General features: G+C 34.5%; 1 protein-coding gene across 1 annotated transcript in view; it reads right to left on the minus strand.

The window, feature by feature from the left end:
* Nucleotides 1-24,997, minus strand: part of TMEM232 (transmembrane protein 232) — a 255,297-nt gene that overhangs the window by 101,974 nt on the left and 128,326 nt on the right. The window contains exon 10 of the mRNA XM_012647368.1: nt 21,798-22,045. Within this exon, the coding sequence (XP_012502822.1) occupies nt 21,798-22,045 (248 nt within the window). The remainder of the gene's footprint in view (nt 1-21,797; nt 22,046-24,997) is intronic.

The following is a 24,997-nucleotide window of genomic DNA, read 5'->3' on the forward strand; positions in this document are numbered from 1 at the left end:
AATTAAAGATCATGAATAATGTTACTCATCTAGATTTTTGGATTAGAAGAGCATAATTTTCATATCTGTAATACCTTATATTTTTTCAATGTTTCATTTATAGAAATTGATTTAGGATGCCATCGTGTGGTACAATGACTATGTTCAAAAGGTAAATGCAAAATAGTGGAGAATATAGGAGGGCTTTCCGGAAAGTATCCAGCCATTGTTAATGTAACGAGAATGGTTACATGGCTGGATACTTTCCAGATAGCCCTCATATATCTATTCTAGAATGCTACAGTGGTCTTAATAAAATTTAATTCTACATAATAATTTATCAGAGAATAGATGTCTCAGATGAGAGGACCCAAGTGATTCTTTCAAAACCAGGACATCTTTTTGTTTGCAAATCTCATAAGGGGAAACAGACTATAAAATCAAAATGTTGGAAACAAGAGTTAGGCTGACTCATAACCTTTACCATTTTCAAATGTAAGTGGTTATTTATGACCATCCGATACTCCCAATTTTGAGGGAAAGATACTTTATCTAATTCTATGTCACTCAGCTACCCTAAGAAGAGAGAACCTAGAGGAAAAAACAGAATAAATTCATATTTTGATATTAAATTGAAAAATAACATGTCTTAAATCTATTGAGTTCTGTGTCTTTGGTAGAAAGAGAAACAGATAGGAGGATTGGATTCCTGGGACGTGGCCATTAACTTTTTGATTGATCAACGGTAAATCCATTAATAGTGGGCCTTAGTTTTCTCATGTGTCAAATAAAGGGTTTGGATCAGGTATATCTATGGTCACCTCCAAATCAATAAACCTCTTATAGTTTCATCATCTCTCAAACTTTAAAAAGCCCTTATTATAAATACCAACTACAAATTAATGAATGAATATTGAAAACCTATGGGAAAATGAAGAAAAGATGCTGGGAACTGAAGCACAACTCAGTGAACAAAGGTAATAAAATTGAATGATAAATGTTTTCTAGACTATAAACATTATAGATTTCACAGAACGGGAAGATGAACAGTGAAGCCTAGAAAACTCTAAGCAGCTTTTTGGAGACATGAAACTTGAATTGAGCATAGATAAATAGGACTTAGTAGACTTGCATGAAGGAGCATTCCAAGTGAACGGGGAAGAATACACAAATGGAAGAACCACCAACAATGGAAACAAGCAAACAAAGAGACAGAGACTTTGAATACTAATTAAACAAGTTTGCTTTGACCTGAAGGGTATTTTAATAGTAAATAAATTTCAGACAAAAAATCTCATTTTCAGCTTCTCTTGTAAGTCCAAATCTGGCAACAATGGCTTGTAGTTCCCTAATTGACAAAAGCTGGTGAGGTTGACCTTTTACATAATGCATGCTTTTTCCAGTCTACCTCATTCTCTGGAACTTTCTAATGTTCCTAATGTTTCCCCAATTTGGCCTGCTTTACATATTAATGATGTTTTTCTGTGTCTGTAAGCATTAATTTGAATATGCAACACTTGGATATGGAGTCACATAAGCCAAGGGGGAGGGAATGAGAACAGAGGACAGTTGGAAAATAAATAAAGGGAGTGGGTAATTTTAATGCCTCATAACAGTTTAAATGCATCCATTTTATCAAACCTAAGTTAAAGACTTTTGAAATAAGCACGGCAAAACATGTAAAGTTGTGGAAACAACCTAAATGTCCATCAATACATGGGCGGATTAATAAAATGTGGTATATGTATACCACGGAGTTCTACTCAGCCACAAAAAACAGTGGTGATCTAGCACCTCTTGTATTATCCTGGATAGAGCTGGAGCCCATTCTGCTAAGTGAAGTAACCCAAGATTGGAAAACAAGCACCACATGTACTCACCATCAAATTGGTATTAACTGATCAACACTTAAGTGCACATAGGGTAGTAACATTCATCAGGTGTTGGGCAGATGGGACGGGGGAGGAGGAGATGGGTATATACACACTTAATGGTATATACACACTTAATGGGTGCAGTGTGCACTGTCTGGGGGTGGCCACACTTGAAGCTCTGACTCAGGTGGGGCAAAGGCAATATACGTAACCTAAACGTTTGTATCTCTGTAATATGCTGAAATAAAAAATATTTTAAAAAACACGCTAAAAAAGAATACAAAAATATACCCAAAGCAAATAGAAGGAATGAAAAATAAATAATAGACAATAAGGTAAGGAAAAAAATCACAAACCAACACCTATAGGATAATGACACCAAACGGATAGTCACGATAAGTACTTTCTAGGTCTAATGGTTATGCTGGGGTATAATCTGCATTTAAAGTTGAAGATAGCAGACTTGCTACATCATCATGGGTCTGGAATGGCCATTTGGGGAGTTGAAATGACCAGACAGTTTGTGTCATGAAAGTGCAAAGCTTTGGTTTTTCATCTAGACATATAAATAGTTCTTCCACTATGAAAAGAACTTTGACTACTTTTCTAAATCCTTATTAAATGGAGTCAAAATACAAGATGTGAAATGATGTAGTCTGCAAAACATTCTTCACATGTTTTTTAGGTATTTGCATTTTTTTCTGGAATAAATTTATTCATGGTACCTCACTAAAATGTTTCCCCCAAAGAAAGTGATGCTTTTCCCATTGTTTCCATGGCTCTTGCAAGCACAAATGGGTTCAATAAGTGGTCCAACATATTTTACCTTCTTACAGTGGAATAGAAAAGAAAAATATCTGCCTTCTGTTGTACTAAAAACAAACCATAATATAATGCACTGAACTTTTTGAAGAGAAAAATATTGGCATTTAACCTATTAATTAGCTTCTGTTTTTAAAGGAATTACAAGAGAAAATTAGATATAAATACTAATTACTCTTTCTATAATTAATCATTATACTTTATCCTTGTGATAATGTTATATAACCCTTAAGAGGAAATTATGATGACATTTTAACTATTATCAAGGATAAAAACTTTTGAATGCCTACATTACAGAGTTACAAGATAACTTTTCATGAGACAAATTTATTTCAGGCAAGTGTAGTGTAGCCTTAAGATGAATGCAGCATAGGTGACCCTTTTAAAGGTCCTCACGGTGGGTGTAATTTAAGGAAAGGAGAAAAGACTTGCAGATCTCAAATAGCCCCACATGAAATGGCTATGTTCCTGGAATTTCTCCATTAAAAATTTATTCCATAGGGTCAATAGCTTTTGGGCCTTCAAGAGACCTCGATAAAATTTTCAGTGACTATTGAAAGAAAAACCCCTATAACATTGAAAACTAACACCTCAAAACTCACTGGTTGAAGCTAATAAAGTGGAAAAGAGGTGGTTTTTGGAAAACGAGCACCATAAGGAGTGGGGAAGAGCTCTCTCTTACTGAACTAATTCACTTAGGTCTAATCTATTTTGAGAACCTTGTAGGGAAATAAAGTTTTGATAAGTTTTGTTGAGTTTTTAATGGAGCTGTATTGAATTATTCACAGAAAGTAAAATAATCTGAAAGCCCAAACTGTAAAAACCCTATGTAATGTGAAATAGGATTGAAATCACTATCACAATAGAAATTTTCCTTATTTATTGCTGGAAATTTTATGATAATAAGGAAAAGAGATGAGTAGTACAGAAATGCATGAAATTACTGTTAATCATTGGGATGACATATAAACATAGTTGCTAAGACCCAATTTTTTTCTAAGTGTTTTGTTTTTGGTTTTTATTTTGTTTTTGCTATAAATCCCTCTATAGAGTATGTATACGTGTGTGATTATTAAAGACCAACTTCAAGAATCTGACCTTTTAGGAATGTAATTTAAAACTATAGGTATCATTTCATAAATGCACCTCTATTCTTATTATTCCAATCCCATTGAATGAATTGGTCAAATATTGCCCTCATCAGGCCAGAAATGGTGTACCAGTGAATTCTGAGTTGCCACTGGCTGAAACTAGGACTGAGTCACACAACTATAGATGCAAACTGAAATTCCAGTTAGAAATTAGGAAGGACAAGTTCCAGCAAAGGAGTTTTCAACAGATATCTAGTATAAACCTTGGTCATTTTCAAGACCAATTTTAAATCTTGAAAGGGAAATAAAAGGAATAAAAGAAACATCAATTTAGTCCACTTTCAGACCACAATCCTCTTTTTAAAGGGTAAATTGGCTCTTACCACTCCCTTGGTTTAAGCCTTCAAATGACTTCCCTTGGTACTTAGAATAAAACTAGAGCTCCTCCTTTGGATTTTTGAGTCCTACAAGGTCTATCTTCATTGACAGTCTCATTTCCTACTTTCCCTTCACTCACTACTCTGCAGCCACACTGACTGCCTTTTTAGTGACCACACATGGTGACCCTTTCCTTCTTCTGGGCCTTACAATCAATATTCCCCTATGCCTATACCCTCTTTTACAGGGCAGGCTCATTCTCCTTCAGCAGGTCTCCACCTAAAATCCCTTCCTTACAGCCATCTTTCCTGGCTATCTAAAGTAGAATTCTCCAGTTACTTTCAATCTTATCATCTGGTTAATTTCACTTATGGGACTTAAAACAATCTGCAATTATCTCATTTGCTTATTGATTTATCTGTCATGTTTTTTAGATTATAAACTATGTAAAGTTGGGAAGTATATTTGTCTTGTTCACTATATCTCTGATAGTGAGCGTGGTCCATAGCCTACAAAAGAGAATTCAGTTATGTTTAGCTTCATATTATTTTTGCCATCATTCCAAGGCTTAACAAAAGTTAGTTGGACAGCCAGTCTGATTTGTCCCAAATGTTAATTTGTTTTCTTCTTTTTTGAATCAGGTGGAAACAATGGAAGTAGTGAAAAGTGACCAGATTTTGGAACTCTTTGGAAGGTAAAGACCATAGGATTGTTGATATATTGACCATGTTATGTAAATGAAATAGAATCAAAGATGATTTTAATATCTGAATTAATTGAAGGATGAGTTTTTCCATTTACTGAGAAAATAATGAGGTAGGCAGATTTGGGTGAGAGGGAGATAAGTTCAATTCTGTGTATGTTAAGTCTGAAGTATTTATAAGTCCATTTAAATGAAAACAAACATAGATGGTTGCATACCTGTGTATAAAATTGAAGAGTAAAATCAGGCTGCTAAGGGACCACTACAAACCAACATAAAAATGTTTATGATTGTGAATATCATTAACTGGATTAATTCAATGATTTATTCCAATCTTCATCCAGATGTTTCAGCAATACGCATCCAGAGCCTAGTCTACTCAGGAACACCTAAGTTGAAATTCTGAGAAATTAATTTAATCAAGATCTTTGTTTTACAAAAGCCCATTATCCTTGTCCTGTAACACAGAGCAGGTCTTAAATTTTGCTGCTGAATTAATAGCAAATGCTTTTCCTTCACCTTAGCTTATGCTTTAAAAACACTAATCTGATATATATGACATATAAACACAGTTGCTAGGACCTAATTTTTTCTAAGTGTTTTGTTTTTGGTTTATGAAATGATTGAGCATAAAATGGATCTGTATGACTTTTTTTAGAGGAAAATGATGCCCTTGACTTTTCTGTATCTAAGGACCTGATCCTTAAAATTGTATAACATAGAATAATTGATTCTTTACGTGTGTCTCTTTTTCCTTTCTTCTTCTTGGTTTTTGTTTTCAAGCCAATTTATTCCTTGAAATATCTTGGCAGTTTATTAGCCTGAATCAATCAGGTAATTTGTAAGCATGGCATAGGATTTATGCATGCAGCTATAAATGAATATAATTATTTGTTTACTTTTAAATAGTCACTTTAGACAGTTACTATAATTAATTATTTTAAGTTTTTGTACTAGTGCTCATCTTAAATATGAATATTTTATAATCCTTTATTAAAACTCTCCTTTGAAATGTAGAGCTATGGAACACCAATCAGAAAAAAATAAATACAGAGGACACATATTAACATAGCTCCTTGAGCACAGCAAAGTGGGTTCTTTGTAAATTTTAAATATTGGGTTTTCTCAGAGATGCTGATGCTGGGCTAGGGGACAGCAGAGCAGTAACATTGATGATCATACAAAAATTACCTTCACTAGTCAGGGTTCCATGGAGAAACAGAACCAATAGGATTGTGTGTGTGCATGTGTGTGTGTGAGTGTGAGAGTGTGTGTGTGTGTGTGTGTGTGTGTGTGTGTAAAAACAAGAAATTGGCTCGTGTGATTATGAAGGCTAACAAGTGCCAAGATCTGCAGTTGGCAAGCTAGAGACCCAGGAGAGCCAATACATAGTTCCAGTCTGAAAACTCACAGGCTCAAGACCCAAGTGGAGTTCATGTTTCAGTGTGTCAAAGGCCAGAAAAGACAGATGTCCCTGCTTACATAGTCAGGCAAAAGGAGTTCCCCTTTACTCACAGGAGGGTTAGCCTTTTTGTTCTATTCACACTTGCAACTGATTGGATGAGGGTCACCCAAATTAGGGAGGGCAACCTGCTCTACTCAGTCTACTAACTCAAATGTTCATTTCATCCAACAGCACCCTCTCAGACACAGCCAGAATAATGGCCACATTCAGAATAATGTTTGACCAAATATTTGGGTACTCTATGGCCAAGGCAAGTTAACACATGAAATTAGCCATGACACTGTCACATAAATATTACTAAACATTTATTTCCATACAAGAAAATATTTTAAGTCAGAAAAGTTAACAAAGTTAATTTTTATCCGTGTATACCTTTCCCCTCAAGGAGGTCTATTTTTAATGATTAGACTGTTGCTATATCTCTATGAAAAGTATGGGAGTTTCCAAAACCGAATAGGGAGAGAAGAAATCTTGGTCTCTTATCCAAAGTCTGCTGCCCTTCCCCTTATCTCCTGGGTGATCTTGGACATGTCAGTTAACCTTGTGAAATCTTTATTTCCTCAAATATAAGAAGGGCATTGGACCAAAGCACTTCTATGGCTCTTCCATGCCAATGGCTCCTGAAACTAGAGAGCTCTCTCCTCTACTACTCTGGCTGTTTGGCCTCCTCACAGGTGGAAGTGAAGTCCTCAACTTTTAGCCTAAGAATAAGTCCTTGTGGTAATCATGATGGTTAGTGGAGTAGAGGAAGTGAAGCAACACCATCTGCTAACCTGAATTGTTCACACTAACCATAGTTGGAAAAAAAAAATAGGTTTGAAGTACTCGAGATGTCCTAAATAACACGTTTATATTCATATAATTACATGAAACTAAACCATCCTTCTTTCTTTATTTCCTCTCTTTTTTGGTTATTTTACTCAAATGTCTACCAGAATTAGGGCAGGAGGAGGAGAGTAGTAATGGTAGAAGGAAGTATGAGAAATGGAGAAACCTGGTTGGTTCAACAGTGCTGCCTATGGGTATGCGCAGATCAGACTTACATATCTAATTCCTTGAATTTCCTTATCATTAAAACATAGAAAGTGTTTATTGCTCTGAGCCAGTTTTACCATCAATAACTCCCTGATGGTAGTTTATTTTCTTCTAGGATGGTAATCTTCTCTGGTCCCAATTATAAAAAAGACTAGATGTTTACTTCCTATCAGATCTCAGATAAAAGTGCATGTTAAATTGACCTATTTTTTCCACCAACCATATATTTTTATTGTTGTTGTTGGCTTTTTGTGTTTTGTTTTGTGGGGGACTTTATGTGTGTGCGTGTGTGTGCAAGCCTGTTTTCCCTCAGATTGTTAAGTTATTTTTAAAATCTACTTGAATTTGAACATACTAATATATTTTATGGTCAATTTCACCCTTCATCATTTTACTCCCCAATAGACTCTAAATGCAAATGGGCTGAAAAAACAGTATTAGAGGTAGTTGTCCACACACTGGAGTAAAACTACCGTAATTATCCCACTGTTGTGACTCACGAAGACAGCCAAATACGATGATTCAAGTCCTAAGGGGAATTTCAGGGGTCTGAATCACCCACTTTGGCTGTCTACATCAATCAAATTAACTGCCTTCTTTTCCAATTCTCATTCATGCAGTAACATATAGCTACAATTAAAGGTGAAAGATATGGAATAGGTTTCTGACAGTGAGGCTTACTCAGCAACAGAGCATATGAACACTGAATTAATTTCCATTTCTGATGATTGGAAATCCCATTGAGCAAGGGTTGAGTTAGATGAATCTCTAACTGTGGGAAGGAAAGAAAATGCCTTACTGAGAACTCTTTTAGTACTTACACTTATTTAAGCATATTCTTTCCTAAATATATGCTGTTCTGCCTATATATCCTCCCAAAAAACCAATTATATCTTTCAGCCAAATTACCACTATCTTGGGCCTATCACTTTATCATACTCCTTAACATATTTGACCAAGTGGTAATAAAAACTCTGAAATACAGGGATAAAGTTACTGCTTTCTGAGCCAAGAGTGGAAGAATTTACAGTAATACTACTCCCTGGGCCTATCTTGGCTCACGCGTAATATTGATGGATTTTTTAGCATCCAGAATTTAGAGATTTTCACTGCTTCCACAACATTGGGATTATTAATAGAGTAGTACATGAAATTGAATAAGGGTGGGGAAAAGGGAGCTGTGAATTATTTTATGTGACTATTTCATTCCTGTGACATGTATACACTTGTCACAGCCTCCCTTGCTTCATACCAGTGTGCTTAACCTGTGGCTGGTTCTCTGGCCAGCTGTGCTTAGGATTCTATGTGACAATATTGGTCTGCTTACATCAATGGTTTAGTAACATTTCAATGCTTACGATAGTCTTTTCCCTTTAAATGGTTTTGTGTAGGGAAAAAATACAGAAAGGGGACCACTTGACATTAGTTCTGGCTCAGCAAGACTCAGGTTAGTGAGCTATAGTGAACAGCCAAGAATTTAGTGACATATCACTTCAGATATGATGGATGCTTAGCAATTACTGATCTTATATTACACTGACAAAGTTGGCATTGACAGTGGAAGCTGTTCAGAATGATAAATGGATATGACAAATTATTAAAGGTAGAAGGCATGATCAGTGTTGGTTGTAGATGCACCCTTTGAAAAAGGAGGTAGGAGGTAAAAGAAAACAAAAAACAAATAAAAAGGGAATTTATAATATGAAATTTAAGAAGAAAGATATATCTACAGCATACATTAAATTTATAAACAAATGGTGAAATTCTAGAAATTGAGCAGCAATATCACTTGGGGGTAATGAAGACATGCATGAAACAGAAGAGTCACACAATTTTCACACATTCATGATACCATCTCCAATTTGTCTTCCTCACGCTCTCCTTCTGGTCATTTGTATTCCTCTTTGGGGGTCCATATTACAAAGCACCTGAAGCCCATTTGGAGGACCTTTTGGACTGCTGTAAGACTTCTGATTTTATTATTTCATTGCAGTCCTTGGCATGAATATTTTCTTTTAATGTCTGGTTCACCTGTTTGCACTGAGTTTCCCTTATTCAAATGAAAAAGAAGGACATGAAGTACTAATACTAAAAGTGCTATGGAAAGAAAAGAAAGTAACCCCTAAATATGTATATCTCTGTGCCTTGTTTGTTGTATAAACTGATGAAAGAATAAAAGAGACACACTGTGTTATTGCTAATTTATATATATATATATATAAATTCATAAACCTTATCTTTTAAAAATTTTTTAAAAGACTAGTTAGTAAAATTTTACAAAGATCTATATGCCTATGAAGGAGCAAGAAAGGCCATTAAATTTGGCTTCTAAGTGATAATCTGCCTTCATATCTTTTTGGTATTTTGATAAGTGTAAATGTTTCATTAAGGAATAGAAATTCATTTCTGTTGTGTGTACATAGATATACATATATCATATATAATATATTATATTACCTTCTTAACTAATAGATCTTGTCTACAAACCTGAAAAGCTTCATGTACTGGTTTAGCACTTAATGCTTTTATTGTTTTGTTTTTTAACATTTTTCATTAGGCTGATACTATAAGTTCTTTGGAAGTATATTTCATATATGAATGACTCTTTGTTGTCATCTGTATTTAGTGAACAGAATGTGCTACTTAGAGATATTGAAAGAGGAAGATTCTACAACCATCTGGCTAGATCATTTAGGAAAATATTCTTTGTCTGTCCTTAAAATCAACATCCCTATATACTTAAAATTTTTAAAAGCATTAATATATCATATTTTAAGTTTATCACAACCTTCCATAATTTTTTTTAAGTTTTTATAAGTCCTCCCAGATTTTTTCATACCTTTCTGGCTGTTCCTAATGTTTGGTTTGTTGTTTGCTTTTATGTTATTCTCTTTTTTCCCATACATTGAGCGGTGGCATTCCTCAAAATTCTATCCTAGGCCTGCTTCCCATGTTACTCTATATTCTTTACTAAGGCGATGTTGCCTGTGCCCATGACTTCATTCACCACCTTCACTCAAGTAACTCACAGCCCAGTCTTCTTCCTGGAACTACAGAATTGTGAAACTCACTGCCTACTTGACATCTTCACTGAAAGAACTCAAAAGCACGACCTCAATTCAACATTTCCAAAACCAAACCCACAATCTTTCCCCACCCACAACCACACCATGTCCTCTTCCATCATTCTTTGTTTTTAGTGATTGTCTCCACCATAGGTGACCAATTGTTCAGCCTGGAAAAGAAGGAACCATCTTTCACATTTTTATCTCTCACCTCCTGTCATCTTCTCATATCTCACCATCACCAGATCTTATTGCTTTTTCTTTCAAATATTATGCAAATACATCTGCCTCATTTCCATTTATATTGCCACCAATCTAGTGTATATTATATTGAATAGCATACTATGTGTTCTCTCTGCATAACGAAGCCAACAATGGCAATAGTAAAAATAATGATGATGTATTAATAATAATAATTATACTAATTTATAATGTGTTATCATATTTATTATGTTATACTCATATGTTATATCATACTGTATTTATTAATATAATAATAATAAACTGTGCTTACTTTGTACCAGGTACAGTAATAAGCACTTTTAATTTGCTACCTAATTAATTCCTTATAGCAGCTAATACCAAAGGTGTTATCATTACCTCATTTTATAGACAAAGGCATTTAGGTTAGGAGAAGTTAAGTTAATTTGTCCAAGGTCACTTGGCTATAGTACTTCACACCTCTGATCACGTCACAACCTCAAACACATACACACACATTACCTCCTACTCCCCACTCTACCACATAAAACACATTTAGTGCTCCTTATGGTTTCTAAGACAAAGTTGAGAATCCTGACCACCTCTCTAGACTCATCCCTCTGTGGTTTCAGTGACCCAGCCACACTACTGCTTTTTGAGTTCCTTAAGTGTCCGCAGTCCCTTTCACCATAGGGACTTGCACACCCCGCTCTCTCTGCTTGGCATACCGCCCCCCGTCCCGAAACCCCCTCCCAATTACGTGCCTTCATGCACCATGCACCTCTCCCTCAGGACACTTATCCCTATTTATAATACCATGTGGCTCTCCATCACACTCATCATTATAAAGATTTAACACATATATGTGTGATTTTTACATGTATTAATATATGTGTGATTTTAATTAACATCTGTCTCCTATACTTGATTGTAAATTCTACCGGGAAAGAATTATAACTATTTTTGTTAAGTATTTTATATGAGACATTTTCTTTCATATTAGGTATTCAACAATCATTGAATAAACGAATATATAAAAAAATAGGAAACTATTTGAGTGCAAAGTCCCAAATAACTTTTGGTAGACAACAAATACGTTAGAGACATGAGAATTGCTCTGTACAAAAATCCATCAGTCACAATGTTGGGCATGATTTATTTTAATTTATATTCCTAGTGCCTAGCACAAAGCCTTCACACAGAGGTGTTCAATTAAAGCCATAAGACCTCTGTTAGGATGTCTGTTTCCTGCTTACTATTTAAATCCATAACAAGTGACTGTCATGGGAAGGCTGTTTAGTGGGTAGCAAGATTTCCCTGACAGGTGGACAGATAACTGAAAGTACCTGCCCTGGATACTAAGGTTTTCAAAGTGTTCATATGCCTGATCAAGTACCTGACCCTATTGAGATATTTAGAAATAGGGGAAGATGAAGCCCTTGAAATGATTGACTTCATATTTTCTGAGAGCACAGAAAGTGGCTAGGTTATAACAATTTGATTAATGTCATATCCAAGTTTAAATTCTAATTAAGCAGTTAATACATGTTTGTCAGCTACTGTAAAAATATTTCATCACAAGCTGAACATCGCCCTTTTCTTTCAAAGAGCAAAGAGCACATGAAAAATGAAACAAAACACAAAACAAAAACATGTAGATTTTGTTTTTTGTTTTCTGTTGCATAACTTTTGTCTCTCATTAGGGCTGTCATTTTGATTCAAGTTGATTTGTATTTGAAATACAGAATGATTTTACACATCATTTTACAAGATCACTTTAATACCTGCGTCATTTTTAAGATTCTGCATCACGTCACGTCACTGTGAATGGATAACTTCTAGAATTGATGACTATATTGAAGACAGACACTTGTCTTATGAACATAAAGCTGCTGCAGCTAAAGTCAGCAGCTAAAGCTGTGGCCCCACTGGTGACACCTAGAATTCCTGCTCAGACAAAGGCTCTATTTCACCAAAGGAAAGGTAGGAAAGGATAAGAGATGTAACAGAAATATATAGGTGAGGACTAATCTATCTCCAAGGCAAGTCTGTATATAAATACTGAGTAATGTATTGGAAATGGATATGTGAATCATGGTTCTGTTTCTGGTGATTAGATTCTACCTCTGAGCTTCCAAGAGCACTTCAGTTGCAACAAATGCAAAAATGAACAAATGGAATTATGTTAAACTAAAAAACTTCTACACAGCCAAGGAAACAGTCAACAGAGTGAAGAGACAACCTATGAAATAGGAGAAAATAATTGTAAGCCATATTTTCAATCAGAGAGCTAATATACAAAATATACAACTCAATAGTGAAGTGAACAAAAAACACCAAAAGAAAAAGAAAAAAAGAAAAACACCAAATAACCCAATTAAAAATGGGCAAAGGAACCGAATAGACATTTTTCCAAGGAAATCATACAAACGGCCAACAGGCATAGGAAAAGGTTCTCAAAATCAACAATCATCAGGGAAATGCAAACCAAAGCCACGATGACGTATCACCTCACATCTGTGAGGATGGCTATTATCAAAAAAATCAAAAGATAACAATTGTTGGTTAGAATGTGGAGAAAAATGAATGCTTATACATTGTTAGTGGGAATATAAATTGGTACAGCCATTATGGAAAACAGTATGAAAGTTCCTCAAAAAAACAAAAACTGAACTACCATATGATTCAACAATCACACTTTAGGTATATATTCAAAGGAAATAAAATCAGTATGTTGAAGAGGTAACTGCACTCCCAATCTCTAGGAGATCTAACACTTCAAGTGATTAATCTGAGCTGATGATCTAACCAATTTCTGATACTCCAAATATTTCACAAAGGCTCAAGAAATAGGAGCCATTCAATGTTCTTTATCTCTCTCCAACTAAAAACTATAATCAGCAATGCTGACTATCAAAATTCACAGCTTTACTCTTTGATAATAAGCCTTGTCACCATACCCCTGAAATATACATATGACATAGTCAAAACCAGATAGATATGAATTGCTTTTTAATTAAATAACTACAAACAAGAAGGGAAACAACATAAACAAAACAAAAATCATCATGAAACTGTAGTTTTCTTTCAAAAGTTGCTAGCAGCAATTAGCAATTCATAGCTAAGAAAAGGGAGGGGACAAAAATTTAAGTAAACCTTCCACTTATTATTTATCATAAACTTCCTAAGGTAAGAATTAATATTATATTCTGAATAAAGTAAATGTTTTAGAAAATCTACTAAGTTACAGAACAAAAGAACAAGGAACTAACATGTCTAGGCTCATTACCTACATATTTTTTCCTCTATCCTCAGAACAAACCTGAGAGCAATGTACAGATTTAAAATTTTTAAAGATTAGAAACCTAAGGCTCAGAGAAGTTAAATAGCTTAATCTAAATAAATCAGAAAAAAGCCATAACATAAACATATTTGATATTGTGTGAAGGAGGTACGGACTTTTTTTATTTTTTCCTACATGAAACAGAACGAGGCACATTTGTCTAAGGCATTTTGTTTAGGAACACTAGGAACACAGTCAAGCCCAGATAATACTAAGTAAGAGGCCAAGTCCTCTTTTGGGGCCCTCTTTATTTTTTCAGCTATGCATATATTTCTTTGTTGGCTTTAGCCCAAATCGTACTGACTTACTAAAAAGTGCCTCTTCCTTGATATATAACATATATTTCCTAACATTAACTAGAGATGTGCAGGGCCTAGAAAAAATATGTTCCCTAAACAAAATCAAGTTCAAAATATCAAGAGGCAGAAATTAAAAAAATAATAAAAATAATAAAAATCTCTTTTCTTATAGTTTCAAGATAAGTTTGTGTTCAAGGCTTCGAAATCAGACGAAGTGTATATAAGGGGAAAGAAAACAGCGCAAAGGACTCAAGAGTCAGAATGCTTTTGTTTAAATTCAAACTCCCAAACTTAATGGTTGTGAATCCTTAGCCAAATTACTTAACCTCTCTAAGACTCAATATCTACATCTACAAATGAATAAAATAATCATATCTATATCTAAGAGTAGAGCTTAACACAGTCCCTTAACTGATGTTGGCTGGCAAACAGAATTGTTTATCTTGAATTACTTAACAACTTGCTGGCTAGAACTAAGGGTCCTACGAGTTTTCCATTTTGTGATGTTTCTTCTCCTAAACTCAACTTCCCAAGGATCCCAATGCTTCCTTTTGTAGGCATTAAGACTTCTCAAGGGCTCTAGATTTTGGGCAGCTGGCACATCCAGGATCCCCTACTCAACTGATAACTAGCCTCATATAGCTTGGTAACTGAGCCCAAAATATTTTTTTTCTACCGAGAAGGAGGTTTTTATACTTACAAGAAGGTAGAGTAGCAGTCGGGCAGGGTTTCTTCCCTTGAAAAACAAACCCAGTGAATGTCCAATTGCTTCCCCAGGCTCCAGCACCCCTATCAATGAGGTAATGAGAAATGAGGACCATTTTCCTCCTTTCGCAGACCATTGGCTTCTAAATCTCTCTAATAATGCCTATTCTTTAACCCATCTCATGGGACATTACAGCGTTTACCTTTCCTGCCTTGCCAATGTTCAGCAAGTGTTAGCTACTCCTGGTCCTCCCACTTTGGAGCTAGCTCCTTTTATAAATGAAGTGGCAGAAGAGGAGCACTGGCCTTGGGTACGTGTAAAATCTCCTGCCTCAGTGACACAGATGTTCTCAGTCCATTCTTACTAGTACCACCTGGGCTCTCTTCCAGGTGCTACTCTCATAAAGTCTTCTAAAATAAAATTTGGAGAAAATTAAGCATGATTAGAGATAAAGTTTTAAGCTAATATTCACCTATTCTTTATACATATGCAAGTAATTAATTGTTCATGAGTTTTTAGAGATTCAAGGCATGAGCTTAAAAAATACACCACAAGAAACCTCAGAAACAAAAAAGTGTAGATGTGGTAACTGGTTTGTTAAAATTTGGTCTTCATAGCTCTTAATTCGTAGCCTTAGGTAAACTTAGGAGAGTTTTACTGACAAATAGAGAAAAGAGAAATACTATGCTTTGAAGTAGAAGTATTACATACTTGGTTTTCTGGCTGCAGATTTTATGACATAGTAAAGAACCATAATGATTTTTTCATTTTTAAAAAAATGCCAAGAGGCAAAAAGTGCATGCATCCAACATGTCCCACTAACTTGGAGCAAAATACAAAAAAATTAAATACACAAAAGCAAAATGATCAATTTTCTTTTGAAAAATTATATGAAGGAAAAAGGTCAAAACTTCAAGTCATTCAGAGCAAAATATATGTTTATAAATACATAAAAGACAAAATTCTTTCAAATAATTTATAAGCTAAAACACAAGAAAAAAATTGGAAAAAAATATACATCATGAGATACAGCAGTTGCTTCATGAATAAGGAAGTTCCCATCTTCTCCTCACTGGTAAATGTTCAGATTTTCACACTGCAATAAGCGTGCTTCAGTGCTCCAAGATAATAAAGAAACATTATCCAGGATTTAAATTATGTCTTTGTACTTAGACCTGTGAGGCTTCCACAGGCTTAGATGTTCATTAACTCCATTAATTCCAGTTTGCGGGCCTAGAGGTGGGAGAAAGTGATGAACTAACAGAAGGAACTAGCTAGAAGACCTGATTAGATGGAGAATCAGCAAGTGGAAGACATGAAATTTCCTGCAGTTAATGTTTAGCAAACCAGAGACATTTTTTCAATGCATGGCTTAGATTTAAATTTGCTTTTTAGCAATTCATAAAAAAAGCAGGTATAATCCACTCCTAGTAAGACAGTAAAGACTGTCTTATGTCAAGCCAGGCCTGATCTAGCCTTTGTCTGGATGTCACCAAGCTGTAGCTCCATTTCACTCACTGTTTCACACAGACATTAGCGTGCCCCTAACTGGAGCTGGCAGTGTGCGCAACCCCAGGGAGTAGTGTTCACATAGACCGGTGTGAGCGGTGCAGTGTGAATGCTGCCCCATGGAGCAACACCGAGGCACTCTTGCTAGCGGGCGCCTCAGGCTGCAGTGCTGCTGTGGCTTCCATTCCAGGAGGAGACTATGTTCAATTGCTAGAGCCTATAATGAACGGTAAAAAAAAAAAATGGATATGCAAATAGTACTTTTTCAAAGGCCAGGAAAGAATAGTTGTTATTTACTTAATGAATTGCAGGCTATGAGGAGAAGTTTCATTTACTAATCCCTCAAAACCTACACAACTCTTTGGGTCTTAACCCCACCCTGCTTCTCTTTTGTCTCATTCTTCTCTGACTTTCCATATTCTCATCACCTTCTCCTGATTTCATTCTGTGTCTCTCTCCATACTTATATATTCTTCCTTTCCTGTTGTTCTTTCATCTTTTTTTCTGTTTATAACTTTTATTTTTCCATTATGCTTCCTTTTTTATGTATTCCCCATATGTCTATTTTTGTCTCTCTTTTTCTTTCTTTTCTGTGTCCCAGCAGGCACCATTCATCTCCATCTGCCTTTTTACTCTCACCCTTTCCCCTGCTATTTCTTGTCTTTTCTTTTTTTTTTTTTTTTTGAGACAGTCTTGCTCTGTTGCCCAGGCTAGAGTGCCATGGTGTCAGCCTACCTCACAGCAACTTCAAACTCCTGGGCTCAAGTGATCCTCCTGCCTCAGCCTCCAGAGCAGCTGGGACTACAGGCACATGCCACCATGCCCCGCTAGTTTTTTCTAGTTTTAGTAGAGACAGGTCTCGCTCTTGCTCAGGCTGTTCTTGAACTCCTGAGCTCAAGCAATCCTCCTGCCTCAGCCTCCCAGATTACAGGAGTGAGCCGCCACACCCTTGCTATTTCTTAATTTCCTTTGTGAATACCCAGTGTCTTCTATTTTTCCAGTTTCTTTCTTGCTACCTATTCCTCTAACTGCCCATGATGCAAAACGGAAGTATGCTTGTTTAATGTCCTCTCTGTGGCTCCAGATGGATTATGTCTCCATGTCTGTGGTCCTTGAAAAGATGCAGAATAAATATCATTACTCATGGCACTGAGAGTTGTCATTCTCATTGTACCTAGATTGTGTTACAATTTTATAAAAATGTACAATATATGCTGAAGTATTTTTGTAAAATGTATTTCTGCACATGAGACTACTAAAGCCCAGGCTATGTAATACTTAATCTCAAATCTACATATCTTCCTCATTGATTTTAGAATTCTTGATTAAGAAATGCTCCAAACTATGTCAAAATTCTTCTCAAGTATTTTTCTGTTGATGATTTGTGTACACAAAGGAAGACTTGTTTATTGGCCTTGCTGCAACCAATTATTACAGCTGCAATAAAGTGTGCCATCTGGCAGAAACACTCCCATGATTTTGGAACTTAAATAATGATTTAGACAAATGCCAAGGAAGAAAATTTCCCAAATGACTTAGCAACTTCTTCAAGAAATTGGAAAATAAACCAAAAAATAGATCAGAGGAAAGATATAGCAAACTCATAGATAACAACAAAAATACGGGAGTTAGAATCCAAAAGGTGGTTCATTGAAAAATAACATAAAATAGATATAACAATAGCTAAACTAATTAAGAGGAATAAAAGGGACAAATTCAAATACACAAAATAAGAATTGGTTAAATAATCAGAGAAAGAGAAAGAATTACAGGAATCACAACAGACTACTTTGTTCAAGTATGGCCAAATAAATTCTGAAAAATGGGATGAAATAAATAATATTCAAAGAAAATATAATTTGCTAAAATTCAGTTAACAAGAAAGAAAAAGATCTAAAGAGATGATATTAAGATTGATATTCCAGATACTTTTACAGCAGAGGCTTTAAACAATAAGAATTGGATCTAGCTATACAGGTATGTGCATTCTGGCTGAATATCAGCCTTGCTAATAGCTATAGAACATAGAGAAATTGGGGAGGCCTTACCAGGAATAGCTGATATTAGGTGAGCTCATTCATGCAGCTGTATTGAGCTGGCAACTGGGCTGGGCTGTAAGGTTCAAGATGGCCTCCTAGAATGTCTAGGTCCTTGCTGTAGGCTGCCAGGTGGGGTACTGATTCTTTTCCATGTGACCTTTCTTTTCATGTGGTGTTTCATATCCCAAGGCCTCTCTCTCCCACAGAAAATCGTGATGACCAGTGATATTAAGCATTTTTTCATATACCTATTGCCAATTTTATGTCTTCTTTGGAAAAATGTCTATTCGGTTTTTTAGTCTATTTTTAGTAGAGTGATTAGTTTCTTACTTTTATGCTTGATACTGAGTTATAGGAGTTCCCTGTATATTTTGGAGATTAACCTTTTATCATATATATGTTTTGCAAATATATCGTCCCATTCTGTAGGATGCCTTTTCATTTTGTTGATTGTTTTCTTTGTTGTGCAGATTTTTCGATTGATGTAATCTCACTTGTTTATTTTGTTTTTTGTTGCCTGTGCTTTTGGTGTCATACCCAAGAAATCATTGCAAAGATCAATGTCAAAAAGCTTTCCCCCTGTGTTTTCTTCAAGGACTTTTACAGTTTCACTTCTTATGATTAAGTCTTTAATCCATTTTGAGTTGGTTTTTGGTATGGTACAAGATAAGGGTCCAATTTCATTCTTTTGCATGTGATATCCAGTTTTCCCAGCGTCACTTATTAAAGAGACTATCTTTTCTCCTTTGCATATTTGGCACTCCTGTAAAAGATCAGTTGATCATATGTGCATGGATTTATTTCTGGGCTCTCTTTCCAGTTTCATTAATCTAAACATCTACATATATGCCACTCCCATACTCTTTTGGTTACTGTAGCTTTGTAATATATTTTGAAATCAAGAAATGTGATGCCTCCAATTTTGTTCTTCTTTCTCAAGATTGATTTGGCTATTCATGATGTTGTTATTTCTATTTCTTTAACAAACGACATTGGGTTTTTTATTCTATTGAATTTGTGAATCCCTGGATAATATGGACATTTTAGCAATATTGTCTTTCAATGCATGAATACAAGGTATCTTTAATTTGTTCCTCTAGTCTTTAATTTCTTTGAACAATGTTTTATAGTTTTAAATATAGAAGTCTCACATCCTTATTTAAATTTGATTCTAAGTATTTTATTCATTTTGACACTATTGTAAATGTGACTTGTTTTCCTAATTTCTCTTTCAGATAGTTCATTGTTAGTGTATAGAAATGCAACTGATTTTGTTTGTTGGTTTTGTATCCTGCAACTTTACTGAATTCTTTTCATAGTTCTGACAGTTTTTTGATGGAGTCTTTAAGGTTATCTATATATAAGATCATATCACATGATCAATGACAATTATACTTCTTATTTTCTGATCCAGATGCCTTTTATTTTTTTCCTTTTCTAATTACTATGGCTAGGACTTCCAGGACTATGTTGAATGGAAAGAGCAAGAATGGGATCCTTGTTCCTAATATTAGAAGAAAAGCTTTCAGTTTTTCACCATTGAGTATGATGTTAGCTGTGGACTTTTCATATATGGCTTTTATTATGATGAGGTATATTTCTTTTATTTCTAAATTTTTTCATGGTTTTTATCATGAAATGGTGTTGAATATTGTCAAATACCTTTCCAGCATCTATTGAGATGATTATGTGATTTTTATCCTTCATTATGTTAATGTGGTATATCACACTAATTAATTTTTATATGTTGAACCATCCTTGCATCCCAGGGATAAAACCTACTTGGTGGGTGTATGATCCTTTCAATATGCTGTTGCACTCTATTTGCTAGTAATAAAAAGAGGGGGGAGATCATAGAAAGGAAGAAAATCACACAATACAGCAGACTTTACAAACACAATAATATACTGTGGCAATAGCTATAAATGATAAGTGATTTTGAACTGAGAATTATATATTTACCCAAATTACCACTCATTTGTAAAGGAAAATACAATATATTTAAAATATTTACCAGACATTTGAAAAATCTAGTAATACTTCAGTCGAGTGAAAAAATAAATAAAAATAAATACCTAAGAATGTATCATGTGTAACCTAATTATCTGTACCCCCACAATATGCTGAAATAAAATTAAAAAAAAAGAATGTATGTTTTCCGTAACAGGAATAAAACTTATAGTTAAATCTGTGTTTGCAGATACATTATCAGCAATTATATACACCAACTAAGTTTATTCACTAGATTAAATTTCTCTAAGCAAAAACAAAGGGCTCTTAGATTAGACTGTAAAAAGACACAAAGGCAAAGTCAATCAAATGCAATGTATAAGACATGGGCAAGATGTAGCAGGTGCAATCGACAAAAAGAAATCAGGAATGGCAAAATCAAAATCAAAATTTCAGTACAATCCAACTATCAGTCACAGTCTACCAAGAATGAACTGTTCAAGACAGCACCAAAGCATATCAAAAAATGAATTGATAGAATTATAAAGAAAGCTGACTCCATAGCGAATTTGTCAAAATTAATAGGATAATATAGCATAATATGCTCTTTTAATGACTTGGGTTAAAGAGTAAATTCTGGCTTGATTAAAGCTTTAAAAGATTTAAAAATGGAAAACAGTGCTCATGTTATTTATCAGCAGAGTGATTTTTCACCTATTTTTTAATCTATCAGAAGGGTGACAGTGTGAAAAATATATAAGTATGTTAAAATGGTAACAGGGATCCTAAGAATCAGAAATAAATCCACCATTTGAACAAATAGCAGATAAATCTAAAAATTATTCACTTAAATAGATCTTTCCTAAGGTCAAGTTTTCCGGAAGTCCTTAGAAGTAAATTTAAAGATATTTATGAAAGGTTGAAGTATAACATTTAATACTTATCCTCATAATTATCACTTGTTGAGTGATTACTATGTTCAAGACTCCAAGTTTGACAAATTAAATAAACATTAAATATGTATGTATATTTATTTGAATGTACACATACATATATAAAATGAATAGTCTTAAAATTTCAAATATTGAATGATATAATTTGTTTTGATTCACTATACTTCACACATAAGAATTACATTAACATTGATTTGTATTATAAAATAATAACTATGTTAAACATGAGGAAACAATTTCTCAGAAGAGAGGAACTTGCTTATGACTAGCTAATATTTAAATTGAAGAAGAGAAACTGAGTTAAATAATGTGACACATGATTATCTAAAATTTATGTAAGTTTGAAATGTAATGTATTAGAATAATAGATCTAATAGTGCCTCACCTTACAGTAAAATGTAGAACTCTCTTTTTCATGGACTCCTGCTTTTTATTCAGATGTTTCATTTGATCCCCTTTTATAGATGGTTTCTTCAAAGGAAGGACACAGGCATCAGTGGAGGGAAAGAATAGTTTGGAAAGTGCATTGGCAATTCTCCATCCAATGTATTTGGAGAAAACTTCTTCCCCTACATTTGATGAAGCTTTTGTACTATACCTAGTGAAAGGATCGGTTGGGTCATTTAACTCAGCCTGTTGAAAGAAAAGAAAAAGGAATCAATTGAAATAGGATTAAATGAGAGGAAAAATGTATTATTCAATAAAAAGTAAAAATATATTTTTATTTTCGTTGACTAATGTTGCATTGATTCCTGTTTAATAAAATTAACCTTTATGAGAAAAAATATACAGTTTTCCAAAAGATTTTAAAAATCCAAACAATTGTCAGTGAAATAAACAATTAAGCATTAATGCATCCAGTCTTAAAATGTTGAAAATTTAATAATATAATTTTAATTTTAAATTTGGTATACTTGCCACACAAGAATTTCATGAACATTTATAAAATTTACTTAATAAGAAATTAAGCAATCAAATGAAGTAATGTACATTTTAAATCAGACTCATTTTTCTATGCACAATCTCAACTTTTCTTTATGTCAACAGAGCATTTCTATAGAACAAAATTTGTAAGTGAAAAACAAACAAGAACTTTGTATTTATCTTAAATTGAAGACATTTTAGGATTTAGATTTTGATTAAATTGAATATGTTCAAAACATAAAAAAAAATGTAAAAATTCCACAACAGTTAAGCAGTCTTTATTCAGGAATGAGCTACATTCTGAATTTTCCTATTTATGTTTGATAATGTCCATGACTGATTTTTTAATTACTTCTTTTGAAATAGCCAGAGGCATGTTTTCCTTGGCTGTAACCAGTAATAATAAATGAAAATGTAAGTAAAATGGTATGCTTTATAATTTCTTTTTATGTTCACAATATGTTTATACTGGAAACCCTTTTTCCTATAAATAAGTCAGATGCTGCTTCTTTTCATTTAAAGTTTTACATTTTTTATTGATTATTATCTATCTTGATGCAGCTTGTAATGTCACTCAGTATTCATTTTAGATGCCTATCAATCCTGTGGCAGAAAATGTAGGAATGGAAAATGTTTTTCTACGTATGAATATCTAACTTAACCTCTTTAGGATTTCAAGATAGGGCTTGGCTCAATTAAATTACTGTTGAAAGATTCACTATTGCATTATCTAGACAAAATTATAGTGGAAAGAACGACAACGACTGAAAAAAGGGGTTAAAGCAATGAGAAAATATCAAAAGGGAAGTAAGCAAGTACATTACTTTGAAATCTACAGAGAATGGGAAAAAATAACATTCTTACTCACAAGTACCACCCACCATCTCAGAGATTGGGGGACCCAATACAATTCACCCTGTTGGGAAGAGGTGAAGACAGCAGGACATAGGCAACCTAAGGGGACACTGTGTATTAGGAGAGAAACAAAAGTTATAGATAGCATGATCTGTGAGGGGTCTCCCTCTTCCACCTCAGATGTCTGGAGTGATCAGAGAGCTACTCAGAGTCTGTGCAGGGACATTCCACTAAAGAACAGGTGCTGCAGAGATCTGGTGGCTGCCAATACCAGGCTTCTGCCATTGACGACATGCTGATCATTCTGGTGCACAGAGCCAGGTCCACTTCGGACCCAGCCATCCAGTAGTAAACATAACATCACCCCGGCCAGGCAAGGAGGGAATAGACACTCCCCTAAAAAACTCAATACAATCCATATCAAATTACCAAAGTTGTACTTCATAGTACAACTATGCTTTGTTTGGAACCAGGAAAGAGCCTGAATAGACAAAGAAGGTCTAAGCAAAAAGAAAAGGCATCACATTACCGCACTTCAAACTATTCTACAAGGCTATAGTAACCAAAACAGCATGGTATTTGTATAAAAATAGAGATACAGACCAATGGAACAGAGCAGAGAACCCAAACATAAAATCATCTACCTACAACCAACTGATCTTTGACAAACCAGACAACAACATACACTGGAGAAAAGAATCCCTATTCAATAAATGGTGATGGGAAAATTGGATAGTCACATGCAGAAAAATGAAACAGGACCCTTACCTCTCACCACTCATAAAAATTAATTCAATATGGTTAAAAATATTTAGATTTAAAGCATGAAACCATAAGAATTCTAGATGAAAATGTAGGAAAAACTCCTCTAGATATCGTCCTAGGCAAAGAATTTATGACTAAGAACCCAATGGCAATCGTGGCAACAACAAAAATTAGTAAATTGGATTTGATTAAACTAAAAAGCTTCTGCATAGCTAAGGAAACAATCAAAATAGCAAATAGACATCCTACAGAATGGGAGAAAATATTCACAAGCTACACATCTGATACAGGGCTAGTAACCAGAATCTACAAAGAAGTAAAGCAAATCAGCAAGGAAAAAAAAACTCAGTTAAAAAGTGGGCAAAAGACATCAACAGGAGCCTCTCTAAAGATGAAAGACAAATGGTCAATAAACATATGAAAATATGCTCAACATCTCTAATCATCAGGGAAATGCAAATTAAAGCCACAATGAAATATCACCTTACCCCAGTTAGAATGGCTTTTTTAAAAAAAAGTCCAGAAACAATGGATGCTGGCATGGATGCAGAAAGAAAGAAACACTTATATACTGTTGGTCAGAATGTAAATTAGTTTAACCTCTGTGAAAAACAATATGGAGATTCCTCAAAGAACTAAAAGTAGACCTACCATTTGATCCAGCAATTCCATTACTGGGTATCTACCCAAAGGAAAAGAAGGTCATTTTACCAAAAAGATACCTGCACTCAAATGTTTATTGTAGCACAATTCACAATTGCAAAGATATGGAATCAACCCAAGTGTCCATCAATTCATGAGTGAATTAATAAAATGTGGTATATGTATACTGTGGAATACTACTCAGCCATAAAAAAGATGAATTAAGGCCTTTTGCAACAATCTGGATGGAACTGGAGACCATTCTCCTAAGTGAAGTATCTCAAGAATGGAAAAGCAAACACCACATGTATTCACTACTGACTTAAAACCAACCAATGAGTCTTTGGGGTTTTCTAGATATAATATCATATCATCGGCAAAGAGCGAGAGTTTGATCTC

Source organism: Propithecus coquereli, unplaced genomic scaffold (genome assembly GCF_000956105.1).
Source record: "Propithecus coquereli isolate 6110/MARCELLA unplaced genomic scaffold, Pcoq_1.0 Scaffold265, whole genome shotgun sequence".
NCBI lineage: Eukaryota > Metazoa > Chordata > Mammalia > Primates > Indriidae > Propithecus > Propithecus coquereli.